Source organism: Sylvia atricapilla, chromosome 3 (assembly GCF_009819655.1).
Source record: "Sylvia atricapilla isolate bSylAtr1 chromosome 3, bSylAtr1.pri, whole genome shotgun sequence".
Classification (NCBI taxonomy): Eukaryota; Metazoa; Chordata; class Aves; order Passeriformes; family Sylviidae; genus Sylvia; species Sylvia atricapilla.
Window position 1 is genome coordinate 45296104 of NC_089142.1, and position 18543 is coordinate 45314646.

The window sequence follows — 18543 nt, forward strand, 5'->3', positions numbered from 1 at the left end:
TAGTGTCTTATTCCTAAGCCAGTATTCCTGAGCCATTATTGAGTTTATAATAATAGAGTACCTGTTCTCCAGCAAATCAGATTGTTTCTAGATTTTTTTAGCAAAACTCCAAGTTGAAATTTTATTATTGACTCCTACTGTTGCATATTTCATCTCACATCAGTGTTTCCCTCTGTTTTGAACACACTTCAGCACTCAGACCTAGGATATCTTTTTTAGATTTTTAAGATACTTGAATGAAAGGTGTATATAAACACAAAGTATGATTTGAAATATTGAATTTCAATGGTTTAAAAATTGGGTGAGCTATTCTGACTTTTTGGTAATGATGTGAAGAATTATATTCCAATTTATTAGCACCATTACATGCATTGGATTTTAGTCATAATTTACATTGTTAATTCATTCCATTCCTTATTATCTGGGGAACTCAAAAAGCTAATTCCTTTCTGTTCACATCTCGGAGAAGTTAAAAAATGCATTTATACTTCTGGTCCAGACTCATCTTTCTGAAGTTGTTTGACTTTGAGTTGTTTTGAACTAAGAGAAAAGTGCCTTTCTATTTGACTCACAGTCATATGTGTCTTGTCAGAAAACCCCCTCAGTTTAGCACTGAGTCACTAGACACAGTGAACTATTGCATGTTCATTGATTCCTTGTTATAGTTGACTGACATGATTGCATAATGTATAAAATAAAAATAATTTTGTTCAACCTGAGGTTTGTAATTATTGCAAAATTGGCAGCAGGAAATGTGAAACCAAATGTGGGAGAACGTTCTGAACGAATACGATTTATTCTATATAAAGTTTCAACACAGAACTGAGTTTATTAACTACACCATTATGTTCTATTAATATAATTTATTCTCCTAATATGTTGTTTTAGCTGATGATATCTTTTAAGAATTCTTTACTTGTTGAATAAATATGTTGATTAATATATTTTTTAAATTATTTTCTTAAAAAAAATGTGTAAGCTAAGATTGCAGTAGATATGAAAAACCTATTTGTTTTTGTCTGAACTTCTGAAATGATATTTTGGTGTGTAAGGAAGTTCTTTCTTAAGAGCAAACTTGCTTTCGATGTTGTTACAGTGTTCCTAATCTTATTCTTAATCTTAATCTTTCTTATGTCCCAGAACGTAGTGCAATCAACAAAAGATGTGTATGGAGTCAATCTTTCAGATATCCCTTCAGAAGGTGATCTTGCAATATATGCAAGGTGAGTTAAATTTCCAGTGGTAATAGGTAAAGGATAATTTGAGCTAGTTAAGTGCAGTTTGGGAAAGTGCTGCCTTTGATTAATTATTTAAATGAGAAAATTGCCTATATATGCTATATCTTTCAAAATCAAACTGTTTTCAGCTGTCTGTGTCAATTCTGGTTTCAGTGGAAGTTCTCCAGATGTCTCTGAAAGCAGAATTTGGAGCTTAAGTCAAATGAAAGACGCTTCAAAAGAAATTAATATTTCACTTAACTGTCACTTAATATAGTCCTAGAAATTCATAAGTAAATTCATAGGATTTCCATATTCCATTGATAAGTAAATTCCACAGAAATGGTTCCAATGACTGCAAGCTTTGTAAACTGTGGGGTTTGCATTTTGAAGTGTTGAATTACTCCAATTTAAGACAGTCATAATGAAATAACTTATCCTGTAAAAGTGCACATAAAAGAATAGAAGTTGTCTTTTTGTTTAATGTGATGTCATATAGGGGTCTAAAAAATCTACAGCTCATCTCAGGAAAGCACTGCGTGTAAATTGAAGTGAATACTTGTGAGACATGCATTGAAATGGCCTTATGTGCATTTGTTTTTATTTTCTAATGTGTAATAGCAGTAGCTACTTTGTTATATTTTAAACATTTTCCATTTTTAAGGGAAGTTTTAATTCACTTTGATGTCTATTTGGTGATATGTGGTTTCATCCTGACTTACTTCATTAATCCACTCAAAGCATTTTTTCTTTTTATTTAAAATTATTTTTTTCTTTCTTTGCCTGTAGCTATTTCTCCTGCACTCTTCTGTTCTTTAAAATTCCTATTTCTACCTATTTCCTACAAGCTGAGTCATTTGAAGATACTACACTTGAATAGGGTTAAAGAGGATATTTATCACTATATCTGAAATTTTTACCTCCATCTATTTTTATTTTAACCCTAGAAGATGGATGCAAATTTGACAGCTATCCTTTGATACAGCAGGTAGTTACTGTGGTTCTGAAAATGGCCGAGTGTGAGCTGGTATCTACTGAGAGTCTCTCCGTGCAAATGAAAAACTCGGTGTTAACATCCAGAATTGCAGCTACTTCCAATTTTACAATTTCTTCAGGCTGGCCTAATGTTCAATCTATTGTTAATGTAAAACTGTAAACCCCTTGGAGGTTTTGAAGCCCCTATTTATATCCTTCTTAAGAATTGCATTTATTTCATTTCCTTCGAGCAATGCAGGTTTTAAAATAGAAAAAATTACAAATTCTTTATCTCTTTTAACTAACAAGACATAGTTCTATTTCTGGTCTGGTGTGCTGATTTATGCAATAAAGGATGTCAGTAAAATCTATACTTTCCAAAATGTACATCACTTGAGAATAGCAGCAATTTGTTTCACAGTATGATTACAGTTCTCACATCAAACCTTTTTCTGTTACTGGAATAAGGGAAATGGGGATGTAAGATCCTGACTCTACATGACATGGCTGGACATGATACATTACATTATTAGGATTAGGGTCTTGCAGATTCAAAGTACTTCAGGTTAAGTTGCTTTACATCAACTAATCTATATTAAGTGTATTTGCAAAAGCAAAATAGACTTAATTAAATAGACTTAACATAGACTTAATAGACTTAAAATCTAGAAGTGATTTAGATCTATTCAGCCTGTTTTCACTGATGGCTGAGATAATACTCTTTAAAACAGAAAGCATGGAAACACAGGTTGGTTGAATTTGGAAGGAACAGAAAGTCTCTCAAATAATTTGAGGATGTACACTGCAGCTCAACCAAGCACGGTATCTTCCTGACATTGGAGAACTGGCTTGTGCGCATTCAGGTCTTGTAGTTTAGAAAATATTGAATAATTTGAGGCAATTAATTGGTTTGCCTTTGGATTCTTAAATTGGTTTCAATAGCAGGCTCCTGCACTAGAAGATCTTCATTATCTTCATTTCCACTTAAAATTTTCTTATTTAGTAAAGTATTTGTTCCTTTAATGGTCAGCATGATGTTGCTTGTCTCAAAGACTTTTGTTTCTACTTTTGGACTCTGAATGGAGCAGAAAAAAAAGCTGCAATAAGTTGTTTAGGAACATGTTGTTCATTTCACTTCTGTATACTCTTTCATGCAATTGTTTTTGCATTGGTAATAGTTGCTTGTTAAAATGTAGTAAATATTCCTGAAGTAGACCAATAAGATTTCTTAAGCTAAATGGAAGCTCACTGTTAAGAGAAACCCTCTGCCTGAGCAAATTAAACTAGTAAATCACAACTGACATTCACTTGTCTCTTCACTGGCACAGATGTGTTGGAGAGTGAACACACTGAGTGCAAGATAGCTACATATATTTACATTTGAAACTGTCTGACTTTTCCTTCTTTTCTAAGTGACTGAGATTAGTGAAAAACTACTTTTCAGAAGATTTTGTTCCACTTCATTGCCAAGAAAAATAAGCCATCAGAGTATTTTCCAGTGGCAGTATCTTCCAGCAAATATTTGGAGATGGAGAAATTATCCCAAAAGGTTGTGCTTGTAATTAATGATCTGGAGTAACTGTGATTCAGATGAACAAACTGAATTGATTGAATTCAGCATAGGACTGACTTAAATCTGAAACTCTGGAGACTTTGTCTCTTTTGCTGATTTTTCCATAGGCTATTCCCCTCTGATTGCTTTGAGAAAGGCATAGGAAGTTGACTGTATCAGGCTGCCTGTTTCTTAGGAGAGGCCTGTTTATTCCCATGATATACTAGGTGACACCAATTGATAAGCAAATCTTTTCTTAAGGGAGGTTCTGAGTTCATGCATGCACCTCTCTATAAATTTTTTAAAATCTCTTGTTCACCGAAGAAGTACATCTCATGATCAGTGACATACTTAGCATGACTCGAAAATTACACTAAGAAATGACATTTTTTTTGTTTGGTGATTTTTGGGGGATAGTTCTTTTATTTCTTTGGTTTATTCTTTGATCTACTGCTTTTCACAGGTTTGTTCAGCTGGGACAGAGTCAGCATAAACAAGACAAGGGCAGCCAGCAGTTTTACTCAAAACACACTTTGGATAAGGTCATAAATTTGTAAGTATTCTTTTTCTTTTTTCCCCTTTAGCCTTGTTTTTGTTTTTTCATTAGATATGAAAAGTGATCTGGTAAATTTGATGTTGAATTACTTGAGAGTCATACTTCCATTTTCTCTACTGCATAAGGGGATTCAATGCATAGCATGAAGAGCTGTTTTTTTGAGGGTTTGGGTATTTTGGGGGTTTAGTTTTTGTTTGTGTTATTTTGGGGAATTTTGTTTTGTTTTTGTTTGTTTCTTTGTTTTTGTAGTATCAAGGGGTGTGTATTCAAAGGTCTTAGCAATCCTTTATTAACAGGAAGTACTGAATCTATTGAGTTTAGAGGGCAATTTCTTCTTGCATATTCTTCACTAAAAACATTCAAAGTTGCATTTCAATCTTCTTAGTACTAGTGTACTGGAAGAAAAAGGGTCATACTTTTATATTGAACCAGGTCTTACAATTTAGATGATCAAGTACTACCTTCCCAGTTGACATCTTCCTGTACTGTAGGCAGCTTAAAGTTTCACCAAGGCAAGGCAGAATTTTATTTACTTCTGTCACTGGGGTACATGATCCTTTATCCAACAGCATGACCATTTCCTAGAACTGCAAGAGCTTTTCTGCAATCCACTGATTTAGAGAAGCCTCAATTTTGTTTTCTGCACTTCCTCTTGTCCACCCCTCTGTGCTGGTGAAGTGAGGAAACCTTGAACACAGCATTTACACCTAAGTAGGGGGAGACACTGAGTGAGTCTCAGTTCTCATTCTGAGAAAGAATGATATGAAACAGATGTAATGCTGTGTATGAGACAGTACTGTCTAAAAGCAGTGTTTAGTCACATGGTGTTAGCTATATCTAAAGTGATGATACCATGTTTGTAGGTAAATGAGCCTGTAGTTTTATAATAAAACATGCCTAATGTGTATTAAACTAGTAAATTAGATTGGCAAACTGTAAAACTTTTTCAACGAGGGAGTAAGCCTGAATGTTTTAAATGAACATGTTTATTAAGAAAATATTTTGGAAGAAGAAGAAGAACATTTTTTCTATTAACGAAGGCAATTTTTTTATTTTCAAAATCTTCCAGCATGTAAGACAGTCTAGGAGATAATCATTCCTTTTTTACCCCTTAAATGTAATTTTTTTTTCCCAATGCTGAGCTGCAGTAAAGTGAACACATTAAAGAGACTTTCTACACAGAATTCTGGTGGTTTTGGGATAGTCAGATGTTAATTTTTCTCTTTTCCCAATTTCTAATGTGTTTCTGAATAGTAGAAGTGTAAAAGTCATAGGGCACACAAATCTTTGCTTCCTGTCACTCCTCCTCTCAAAGTCATGTAGATCATCTCTCCTTGCAAGTTCTACCAAACATGCTCCTCTGTGCAGATCAGAGAGGAAACAGGGTATCTTAGAGTTGGTAATTTCTTTTTTTATTACTATATATCCCTGGATAGCTTAAAATTTTTTTTTGTTTTGTTCTGTAACTTTTAAAAAACCTTTAAATACTGTTTGGATGATGACAGATTGTTCATTTAGTTAAATTCATAAATGTAACCATTCTTAAAAGGCATGTTGTTCAACTCTGAAACAAGGAAGCTTTCTTTTACTTCAGAGTGTGAATTGCTGCTCTGAATTAGGAATTTCCTTGGAGAATACTAACTTTTTAGAGATAAAATAGAATGAACAAAAGTGTACTCAAGATTGGGGGAGAGAAGGGGGGTTTCAGTAACAGCAGCTGAGACACCATTTGCACTTGTTTCTCAGGGAGCTCTCGAAGAAATTGAAAAATTATACTAACTTTTATTAATTTGATGTTAGATGCCTTTTAAATTGGAAAAAAATTCTGACAAATTTAATTCGCTAGTGGTATCATATATGATACAAATGCAATCAAACTCTTGTTCTTTTCATAGTAAAATGAAGTACTCAGTCTAAAACTTTAGTTTCATATCAGCCGGGAGATACAATTTAGGCTTAGGTTAGTTGTCTTTTCCACACTCCTCAAGAAAATCTTTTTTTAATAACCCCACATTTCACCATTTTAAACACTTGGCCATTTTAATCAAATACATGAAGGCACTACAAAGAAGAAATATTTATTATTTTTGTAATATTGCTGCAGCAATATTTATTAATTCAAATAGGAATTGTATAGATACTGAAGAGAAAGTTCTGGTTTAAATTTAGAAACCGTAAGTGTAGAATAGAAATAAAAAATGGCTACTTGAACAGGGACCAAAGTGATGCTATGAAATAATACTGAACTTGAGAGAAGGCTGTGGAAGGATATTGAAATTCTTCTTTTTGTTCTTAGAAATTCCATGAAGGAAAAATTGTTGTTATTTTACTTAGAGCTAAACAGAGCTGGACTACTTTTAGCACAGTCTGCTATAATGTGTATGAAGAGAGACTCTGAGCACTGTAGTGTAATTACTGTTGGCTGACACAGTGCACCTGTTCCTAATTCCCTGGTATTAATTCTGGTATGATATAAATAATAGTGTTGTAAAACTACACTCTCAAAACCTTTTCAAATGTACTTCATTCATTTATCTAGGAGTACAAGAAACTTTATTCCTTCCTGGAAAGAGAATCAAGTGTTTTGATTCCCTGTAGCACAAAAGAAGAGTGTGCTTAAACCTCCTTGTACCAGAGTGTGGCTGGTCCATACATCAAGGTCCAAGCTGTCTTCAGTGCTTGTGCTTCAGGTCAGGTCATAGAATCCTTTGGGTTCGAAGAACTCTTAAAGACCATCCAGTTCCAACCCCCTACCATGGGCAGGGACACTTTCCACTAGACGAGGTTGCTCAAAGCCCCGTCCAGCCTGGCCTTGAACACTGCCAGGAACAGGGCAAACACACCTTCTCTGGGTGATCCATTCCAGTGCCTTGTTGCCCTCACAGTGAAGGATTTCCTCCTACTGCCTAAATTAAACCTGTCTTCTTTCAGTTTAAAGCCATCACCCCTTGTCCCATCACAAGGGGATGGCTTTAAAAATCATGCCCTTTAAAAAAGTCCCTCTGCAGCCCTCTTGCAGTCCCCTTTAGGTGCTGGAAGGTACTACTATAAGGCCTCCCCTGGAGCTTCCTCATCTCTATGCTGAACAGCCCCAACTCTATCAGCCTTTCTTCATAGGAGAGGTACTCTAGCCCTCTGATCATCTTTGTAGATATTTGCTTAGGGTTCAAACAAGGTGAAAAAGTACATTTTGTTTACTGTTTAGATATACTTCAGAGACTTGAGGAGAACTAATCAGTGTTGAAACAAATGCGGTGGCTTTTTGCTGACTGCAATGTGTCTGAGAGCTGATCCACATCACCATGCACCTTTCCTTGGAAGTATGGAACACCCTCATTATAACTGAAGGCTTTAACTGTATCTTTTGCAGTAGAGACAATAATACTCTTGATGAAACCATAATCCCAGGAAGCCTGCTCACAAGTGTGATGAAAATAATTGAAAATTGTGTGTCAAGGGTGCTGTCCTTCATGACATAAAGTTTATGTTCCTATCTCCCTTTTCGCTCGGAGGCCATAAAGCTACAGGTCTCTAGGGAAACCTGATAGCCAAGTCATAAATAACATGCTCTCCTTCATGACTATTGAAGATATTAAACTTATAAAGTAGAATGGATTTTTACATTAATATGTTAGAGAAATGACTTTTAATTAAATGTCTGGATAATACAAGCACTCTACAAATAGTTACAGCTTAATACAGGGTTATTAATCAAAGTTGGCATGCATGAACATGCAGTTCTTTCAATATATTTTTATCATGTTGATGAAAGTAGGAGGAAAATTGAGATTCAGTTATTAAATGCTCAAAATGAAATGCACTCTGCTGCCCAGCTTCCATTGTACCTAAGGAAAGGATTTTTGAGTCATTAGTGCTTCAGAAATGTCATATCTTTAGGAACTAAACAATAAACAGAGAAGGCATCAATTTAGTGTTATGGCTCTGTTTTGCTCTTTTACTTAATCGTCCAGTGGCTAGTGGACCAGACAGACCAGTTATATTTGAGTAAGTGACATCTTTTGTTGTTACAAAGTGATATTGATAAGTTAGTACAGTGTGCTACTGTCAAATGCCATTGCTAGTGTCTCAGCTTGGATGCTTTACACTGGTTAAATAAGTACTGCAGAAACGATGGATGCTTTGAAAAGCAATCTACTTTTAAAGCATCTAGACTAATGTTTTTTACCTGTTCTGAAAACACCCACCTTAAATAAACTAGAAGTGATGATAAGAAGAAACTATCACATCATTGAGGAAAAAAGAAAGTTTTAGAGTATGCAGCCAAATTCTGTGATTTTATTGTCTCAAGTTCAATAGTATACTTGTATAAATAATTCTCTCATTCCAGTCAAAGAGTAATTAAATGAATGTATGGCTATGCAAAGTTGAAATATAAAATTGAAAAGTATTACTTTAATCTGGAAACCTTTTTGTTTTATATACAATATTCCAGTTGTAGTGGCATATTAGGCACATTAATATATCCTACATGACATGCTGCAGTAATTTTTTAAGACTAATGAACTGTCACATGATGAAACATCCAAAATTCAATATACTTTACTAAAATAAAAGGCTGCAAAATGAGGGAGCAAGAGGTTTTGGCAATTTTAATGGAGGTCTTCATTTAGAAACAGGGTCAAGCATTAGTTTGTGCCCACAATGCAAGTAGGAGTTTATTAGGGCATTTTATTTATAGAAGGGCTTTCCCTTTGCTTAAGTGTTCCGGTTCTTACTTGATTTTTTATCTTCAAAAGAGGAGATTCTACACATAAAAATAACTTCTTGTCTCCTGAAAAGCACTTTGGTAGCATGGCTTCTGTAGAATATGGCAATGATACTAATATCTGACTCTTCATTGCAGTTGGGCTGATTGCTTTATGAAATAGTGAGCTTTGACAGTAAGTTGCCAGTTTGCTTTCTTACCTGAGAAGTTTTGAGCCCAAAAATAGGCGTATATTAGGATTCAAATATAGTATTTGTTGAATAAAGATTTTAAAAATATTTTCATAAAATATTTGAGTGCTGTTGCTTATAATAAATTCTCTGTTTCCTGATAATAAGATGGAAATTTCTTACCTAATTAATCCTTTCTGTGTGTTGGCTCAGAGTATAATCACTTGTTATAATTGCTACTAAGTGGATAGCTCAATGAAGTCTTTTATCTGCTATAATGCATGGCACAGATCTACTTTAGCTGAGGTATGTACTCATCGTAGCAGATCATAGCAGAGGAAGGATGAAGAAATGAGGGCAGGGCAAAGGGAAGTGAGAAGGCATTCTGTAATGGGATTAATGACAACTTACCTAATTACCCTACTTGGAAAGCTGGGTCTTATCAGGTCTGCAGTAGTGATAAAAATCTAGGTAAATGAATTATCTACTGGGAACTTGCCCTTTCATTGACTCTCCTGTATATTTCAAGGAAAATAAATACTCCTCTCTCTCTGTCTGTGGAAAATTTTTTACCTAAAGCTTCAAATACTCTGCATGTTTGGTGTTTTCCAGAATACCCATCTCGTCCTTTTCTCAAGACAATATTTACGAAGTCCAGCCTCCAAGAGCTGATAGGAAATCAATAGAGATTTTCCATGCACACATTCAGGCTGGAAGAGGAAACATGCAGCCCTTGGGAAGAGATGACTTCCTCATGTACAGAGAATACATTCGAAACAGATACATGTAAATCCAAGCTGGATTCTCCTGCCAAATCTACAGTACTGATAAGTCACAAAAATAATTTTAGAAAGGAAATCTAGTTTTCTTCTTTTGCCGAAATGAATTTATTACTAACTTTTCTATTTATTATTCTTTACTGTTACCCATTTATGGTATTGTGTTTTAGGGTGAAAGGTGGTTTAATATCTGATTTAAAAGGTTATTTAATATCTTTTTAGCTGAAAGTGTATCTTAAGAGACTAAGTGAATAATTGGGGCACCCAGAGTCACTAGAGAGTGTGTAAAGATTTGTGGCAAAGAAAATATGGCATCTTTAGTTTTTTTAATAGTAATTTCTTACATTGCTATGTTTGCTAATAAAACAGAAGTGATTTGTACACAAGAAACAAGAGAGAATAGTTTTTCTTCCTCCTCTTTCTTCCATGACAAAACAATCTTATTTTACAATGAGTGCTAGAGTGACTGCTTGCATTTTCTGCTTTCTTAAGCAAAAGTGAAAAATAATGTGGCTTACGTCAAAATCAAAATTAGCATCAACACTAATAAACTTTGTAACCCTAATCTGTGTCAAAACTGATCTCTCTGGTGCTGGTAGCTATGAGATCTGTTCCACATGCTGCAGGGTGAAGATGGCTTGTGACTAATTATCACAGGTTTCTAGCAGGAGGCTGAGGAGAACCCCATAATGACTGCATCTGCAAATAAGGGAATGCTCTTCACATTACTGGGTTTGGACACCTAGAGAGTGCCAAAGTCTCCTGTCATTCTTCTGTATGACAGGCATTATCCTTTTGAAGTATACTCTTCCCATCCCTGTGTTTACGCTCCTGTGAGATGCCTTCGGGTTCAAGCCTAGAGCCTCCAGGGAAAATGGTGTTGGTAAGTGACTGGATCAGCTGGGGTGATCACACAAGAGGAAACAGTGGTTGGGTTTGGCAAGACTGAACTGTAGTGGGTAAGAGGTAAAAGAGGCAGCAGATGTCTAAATAGGTTCTTGTGGGCATGTGAGTAAAACATTTTTCAAATTAAAAAAAGAAAAAAGGGAGGAGGGAGCCTACTTTGCAATTGCGAGCTAAAATTCCCAACACTTTGTAGCCCTTTCCTTTGAAGAATACTGACAGTATCAGCAGCATTCTTGACAAAACATTTTGTTCTACAAGCTTGTACAGACCACGTTTCAGAATTTCCTGGAATAGCAGAATAACTGTTTTAGGGATGTAGCCAACTGCATGTAACAGATGTAGAGAACATGTTTGTGTTCACAGTAAATTGCTTTTCAGGCAGCTACTGTAGATTTGTGGCTGCTTGCTCCAAACATGTTTGCATATCTTTGAATATTTTATGCAGTAAGTTGCACCTCTGTCAGTAATTCAATATAAGAAAAGATGCAGTGGGTAAAGGGAAAGAAGTTTTCTTGTGATACAAGTTTGTGTGTCTCAGGGAAGGACTTGCTTGTAGTCAAAGAGAACATGGTACCTTGAGCTACCGAAGGAGTTGGGTGTCCATTCTCTTTTGTTAGTTCTTTTGAGCCACATGGTTGTAATTTAGGAGATGCAAGAATGAATTGTCACTTCAGCTAACACTTCATTGCAACTGTCAATGTTTTTATCCTCTGGAAAAAGAAACCTATACTGAATTTTTTTGCTCAATATGAAAATACATAGAAGCAATAAATGCTTGCTTTGAAAAAATGTAGAGCTGGAGTTCGTGTCTTAATGAGACAAACACACACTTTCCTTAAACTATTGCAAGGAATGTTTTCTAGACTATCACAGACCTTACTTTTGTTGTGGATAGATACTGGTAATTCATAAAAGTTACCCTTGAAATTGTACCACTTACCCACAGATAACTCAAAAGATGATACTCCCTTTTCAGCAACCAATGATGTTGTTGCAAAATTTAGGGATAGTAATAATTTTACAGCTCTAGGAAGAAATACGTTCAGCCCTCAGCAATTCAGACACTCCTCAAAGAAGAGGATTAAAGGAGATCAGTTTACAGTTCTGAGAGCTGAATGACACCTCAGTGATGGCTTGTGTGATCTACCATCAGCATACTCTTAGCAGCTGCTCAGAATGCTTCAGGGTGCCAATGTCAACTTTCAATAGGCTTGTTTAAAGAAAAAAAAATGGCCAATGCACAAAGCAAGACTCCCAGCTTAACCTTGAGTAAATTCAACAGTCTGAGTGGACCTGTTGCCTAATGCACATAAATGATTATTTGAAATAGAAATACACTCAATTACCCTCCTAACAAGTTCAGCTGAGTGAAGGACTCCCAAGGTGCTGCCTCTGCATCTACCTACTTTATTCCATTCTTGTGATAATAAGGTTCAGTTCTCAAGAGTGTTAGAAGCTCTCAATAGATGCATATATTTCCTTTTCAGAAGCAGAAGAAAAAGTATGTAAAATAAGAATAAAGATGAAAAGAGTGGGCTGTGTTGGCTCTGAGCAATAACATGGTGCTCTTTTTCACTCTTCAGTGCTAATAAACACCTTTAACTTTAAACCATATGTGTTGCAGCAGCCCTCTCATTAGAGGGTAAAAATGAGCCGAGGCACAGACTTCTTATTAAACACAGCATAGAAAGGATCCTGGTTTATTCCTCTTCACAATTTAGTCATCTTAATTCCAACTATTCACTGGCTCTGGCTGCAGCAAGCTCCTACTGTAGATTTCCCTTCCAGCCTCTGAATGCTGGTTATTTTCTCCTGGACTATGACTGCATGTAGTAGTTTGCAGCCTCTGACTGCAGGCTTTTACCTGGCTAGACTGTGGCTGCAGGTTCCAGCAAAACACTCTAACTGCAGACCCAGACTGACCTCACAGCAGTGATTTTTTCTCCCCAGGGTCCTACTTCGTGATAATTTCCTCTCCTTCATACTCCTCAAGGTTCCTCCTCTTACTGGCTAACTCAGTCTTTTGTCTCACTCATCCTTACTGGATATAGCTGTGACTCATCAGGGGTGAGGCTGTAATGGTTAATTAATACAGCTGTTACTTGTCAAGGGTGAGGTCACCTGTATTCCCTTCTCCTACACATACGGACAAAAAAAATATTTGAGAAACATGTTGATTTTTCCTCCAAAATATGTTTCGTTTGTTTCAGTGTGTTTCAAGGTTACATTGCGATACAATCTCAAAAGGTACCCTTGGAAAATAATGACTTCAGGTTCTTTTCCTGTGCAATCAGGAAGCACAAATATTGAATTAGGACTGATTTGGTCATTTCTGTGCCATTTCTGTGCCAATGGATTTTGGTGCCAGTCCAACAGTTTAAGCTTTGTGCTGTGACTGCAGGAGCAGTTCTTTTCCACAATTTTCATTAGTAGTTTCCCTTCCTTGTGAGTCTTGTGTCCACTTGCAAAACCCACTGACTTTCTGTTCTCTTCCTCTCATTCTCCAAAGGGACTCATCTATGATGCTAAAATAGGACCTTTTAGTGTTCACACAGCTCCCAGAGGGAATAAGCAAAAGAGCTGTGTATAATTCCGGGGTGACACTTGTGGCAGCTCTTTGTTTGGTTACTGACTTTCTGAGATTTTTCTCCATCATCCAGGAAGGTTCTCTTGGCTTTCACAGACTCAGGCCAGCCTTCACTTGCATAGACTCAAAAGCATATGCCCTGTCAGATAGTCATGTTTTACAGTCAGAGGAAATACCAGCTTCACTCGGGAGATCATTTCATTCTCCATAGGGGTTTTTACCCTATCAGTAATTACAAGGATGAGTCCAGTTCACTGAAGGTAAAACTGTGGTATGTACACAGGAGTGTTCTATTTGCTGGCATAGTAGGGAAAAATACAACGTGCTTGGCTTCCAAATGCCTCCCTCTCTCTTGTTTTAAAACCTAATTGAAGTTGTCACTTTTGGTGGTGATTTAGAAATAATGTGAAACTAGTGCATAAAGTTACAAAATATTAATAATAAAAAATCATACACTGAAATTACAACCCTTGCAATACATTGATAATTAGCAGTCCCCTTCTGGAGTTTTTAAATCTACCTATTACGAAAAAAAACATTGCAGCTGCTGAGCTGTCCACTGGAACCAAGCACGAGAGTGCTAAGGAAAAGCATGAAAAACAATGTTTAGTGTTATTATGTATTGCTCCACCAGAAAGGCATGCTCTCTTTGCATGACCCGAGGTTTGACTAGAACATTTGTATTCCTTTTTTTTTAATACACTCATCTTTGTAGCATAGAGGGATAGTGTAATCAAGGTAGGACAGCCAACAGCATGACATGAACCATCTCTGATGCTCCATTAGCACTTCCCCATTCTAGGGGAGTTTGCTGCCACCACTAAAGCCCAGTGTGGTTTTCAATCATTGCAACAGCCACCTCTCATTTCCAGAGAAATTCAGATGTGGCCCTAAAATAGGTTTGTTATTTTGGTTTTTTTGTATACCCTGACAGCTCAGGTACTTTTTTTTTTTTTTTTTTTTTTTTTAAATAGAGGTTATCTTTTGTTTATTTCCCTTCTTCTTCTTCTGGTTTTTTTGGTAGTGTGTTTGCTTTTTTCAGCATCTGTGGTTCAGAATCCTTTTTCTCACATGTAACTGTGCCACAAGTTGAAGTTTTCCCACTCTATCACTCTCCTCCTTTTGGAGTTTTCACTTCTTGAAGCAAAACTCTGTAGTTCCAATACACTGTCTTGTTTGTTTTATTACGGATGTATTCCAAGTTGCCATCAATGAGAAAATGTAATTTTTCTTAACTTGTTTGATTTTCCACCTACTTCTCTGGAAATGCAATGTGAATTATGTAGAGGAGAAAATAAAAGGAGAAACTGAAGGAAGTGGTAGGATTTTGACTCATAATCAAACTTAAACCTTGCTTGGAGACATTCTCTGTGGGCCGGAACTCCCATAATAACTTCTCCAATAATAAAATTAAACACCCTGTGCCACCCTCTTCCTGGGTTTTCCCCAGATCACATTATTGGATAATTGACTCAGATGCTCACAAGCCTAAGCTATGAAACCTCATGCTGGGTTTAAGGTTCTACACTATATTTTGAGGGATTGTTTTTATTTTTCTCCTCAACAGCTTGCAAGGGTATTTTGTAGGCTCATGAACTCTCTTCTTAGCAAGAGGAGTAAAGCACTCAGTAAAACCTTTCCTAAAAGAGGCAGGATTTTAAGGAAGGGTTAGACCACTTACCTGGTGGAAAACCTTTTTCCTGAGATGCTCTGATAACCTTTCTACACTAAGTCCTAAGGGAGGTTTTTGGGTATTTTTCGTTTTGGTCTTCCTTCTTTCCACATAAATCACAGTCCTTTACTGGGGTGAGCAAGAGCTGAAATGCATCTCAGGGAAGCAGGGGGAAAGGAAAAGGGCAAATAAGGGAAGAGCTGGCGCCATCTGGGTGAAAAGAGAGGGTTGGATGCCAGTGAGGTGTATTTGAATAAGCAAACTGATGCACAGGGAAGAGTAGATTGGCAGGGAGGCTGCAATTTAGTTGCTAGGAACTGCGGAAGAGCTGAGCACAGCGCTTGCTCTCACATTGCCAGCCGGGTGGGCAGGTTGAGGGTGCAGAGCTGGAGCTCACGGAGTGGCAGAGCCCAGCTCAGTGTGTGGGCATGGCCCAACACACTCAGGGACACGTGGAGCAAAGGGCTTGTGCTCCTGTGGCAGGGAGGAGGTTGGGTCACAGCACGTGGAAAGCAAGTGGCGAGCCTGCCATTAAGACATACCCCGTATCCACATGAGCCCTGATGGGAGTCACAGCAGTCATTTGGAAGACACATGTGCCAAGCCTGATTTGAATTTCCAAAGGTCACATTTCTCATTCTCTGCGTACCAGGATTCTCATTAACAAGTGTCTCCAGCTGGCTCTGTGCAAGTCCTCAGGGGACATGCTGTTGTAACCAAGGCATGCACACAGGGCTTCCCCCAAGGCTTCAGTCTCATCTCACTGCTCTCCACTTCTGGGATGTCATAGGAGAGGGGGCTGTGTCCTGGACACACTGTGTAGGGGATCAGATTTTGACCTATCAGGCACACCCTACTAAGTGTTGCATGAAACCTATGGAGCAGCTTTCTAGAGGTGTAGGCTGGTTTGTAGCACTATCTGATTGAATTCCCCCTTACCTGCTGGCAGAGGCATCGAAGCCACTATAAACAGAGGCTGTAAACAGAGAGGAGGGCTTCCAGAGGTGAGTTGGATCACCTCTCTTGGGGAATGAGAAGTTTGTTTCTCCCCACTGTGCCTCCTTGGAGGAACCTATACAGATGGCTTAGCAAAAACACCTGCACTTAAAAAACTAAAATTAGATGAGTCCCTCAATAGCCTTTATAAAACCTGGCAGAGCTGTGAGATAAGTAAACAGCTACATTATAGGGTCCCTTACAAAAGAATTTTATGGCTTTAACCTCTGTCTCATCTACTCCAGACACAGCTACAGACATCTACACAGACACACAGTCCTCTGGTACAGTGTTTCTCTAAAATAAGGGTGTGTGCCACCTCAGGGCTGCCCTGTGTTGTCAGGGGTAGATGGGACTTCTGATCTATCACCAGCCAGGCCAGAGAACAGGCTGCTCAGGGTTAGAGAAGCTTGTCAATCATCACTGGCTTTGAACAAAACAGAACTTTCTCTGTCTCCATTGCTGATGGGACATGGTGACCTCTCTACCCATGTCAGGAGCCTCATGTGGGGAGTCAATTCTCCTTGACTCCCCTGAGACTCACGATGCTTAGCTCTGCTTCTCCTCTGCCTGCTGACAACATGTTCTCCATCTGCTGCCTTGGCCTGAATCTCTGACAAACATTGTATTATGGAATGGCTTCTCCAGTAACATTTATACCATTAGAGACTCCACAGAATTATCCACTTCCCACTCAATAAATGCTTTCCCTTCAAATGTTGTTTTTGGAGAGTGTTTGCAGGGCAGTCTGATGAGCAAAAGCCATATGGGGAAGTTTCTGAGAGCTTCACTCTGTCTGAAGCTCAGGAAAGTAACCTTCACCTGAAGATGTTACCTGCCTTTTTGATCAGAAGTAATTGGTCACAATTAGGAATCTTCACTTACCTGCCATATATGAATGTTACCTGATCCTCATCTACCTCCTGTATCCTGCTTTTAGATGTTCAATACTAACTGTCCCCGAGATCACTGAATGTGTTGGTCTGCTTTAATCATCACCACTCACCTCCTCCATTTATTAGATGTTGGTGAAGTTTTATATTCCTGTTTATTAAATGCAGACCATATGATGGTAGCACAAATACTGCATTGGTTAATTGTTTTTGCAGATGTGCCCTTTAGATTTCTTTTCTTATAACTCATATACACGAAGTTTTGCCTGCTTTCACTTTGCATATCATTGCCATTGTTAATTTTATTGATCTTTCTGCACATCTTCAGTATCATGGGTCTGAGCACAGGATCACAATTCCTGCTCTGAGCAATCACAAAACATCTCTTCACCTTCCAGGTCTGTAGTTGCAAATGTGAAGCTAAAACTCTAATCAAGGATGAGAAGCTAAAAACTTTAATCTAGGATGTGTTTCTTGCTAATTCTTCTTCTAGGCATTAGTTTGTTTCTTCATTGTTTTTTCTGGACTTCACATTTGGGCTGACTTGGAACTAGATGTCTCTGATTATATCCCCTGATATTTTTCTTGATATTTTACTTTTTTTTTTTTTTTTTTTTTTTTTTTTTTTTTTCCCAGTGATTTGGCTATTAGCTGTGCTCATAGAAATAGAGGTTGGAGTTCATAAAGGCAGCTAAAATCCTTTCCATGCTTTCAACATATCGTCACTGACTGAAATTGCAGCAAAATCCAAGTGCTGACAGTGTGGTCCCAAAATACCCTTCTAGGGCCACTTCATCACTTCCTTAGAAGAGGAGAGGCCGTTCAGAAAAACCCTGAGGAGACATAAACACAAAGTGTCTCTTTCCCCCCCTTTATCAAAGGCTTGTCTCTCACAGTTGTCTCTGTTCTCTCCTATTGCCCCTTGAAATCTCTGTGAGAAACGAGATTCACTTTTATGTAAATTTTAAGAAATAGGTTTAATGAAAGATAAGACAATTAGGAGATAAAAAAAAGCAAAGTATGGCCGGCCAGGTGACTTGGCATTCAGCCAAGTCCACAACCTGCTATTTCAGAGATTTTCTTTAAATACCCTTTCTATTGTATCAGTCTGTTGAATATTCATATTTTTCCATGAACTAGTTTCCATATTCCAGGGACTGTTTTGCATGGCCCCTCCTTGGGTCTGCCTTTTTAGAGCATGCGTGTTTCTTGGCTGTGTCTTCATTATCACCTCCAGCCTGGGTCTTGGTCGGTGCTTTCTTCAGATGGGAGATGCTGATAGCTGGTGTATCAATAGCAGAGTCTTCTTTACACGTTCACTGGATGTTATCCCGGCCAAACAGACAGTTTAAGCATACTCTGTCACTACTACCACTATGCCTAATTTTGTTTACTAACAGCAGAAATAAAAACTTATATCCTTACCACAAAGTTATTAATCATCTAGCACACACCTTGCAAAAAGCCAACTTTATAAAAGGCATTTATGACATCCCCGACAGCTCTTTCCCCGT

The 18543-nt window shown here is 37.5% G+C and overlaps 1 protein-coding gene across 3 annotated transcripts in view; it reads left to right on the plus strand.

The window, feature by feature from the left end:
• Positions 1-11674, plus strand: part of FIG4 (FIG4 phosphoinositide 5-phosphatase) — a 52194-nt gene extending 40520 nt beyond the window's left edge. Inside the window, exons 21-23 of one of the 3 annotated variants that reach the window (XM_066315253.1) lie at positions 1141-1223; positions 4208-4297; positions 9809-11674. In XM_066315253.1, coding sequence (XP_066171350.1) covers positions 1141-1223; positions 4208-4297; positions 9809-9986 — 351 coding nt within the window. In that variant the 3' untranslated portion in view covers positions 9987-11674. Of the gene's footprint in view, positions 1-1140; positions 1224-4207; positions 4298-7505; positions 7576-9808 lie in introns of those variants that run through there. The other 2 variants (XM_066315254.1, XM_066315255.1) reach the window with 2 other exon arrangements.
• The last annotated feature ends 6869 nt before the right edge of the window (positions 11675-18543 follow it).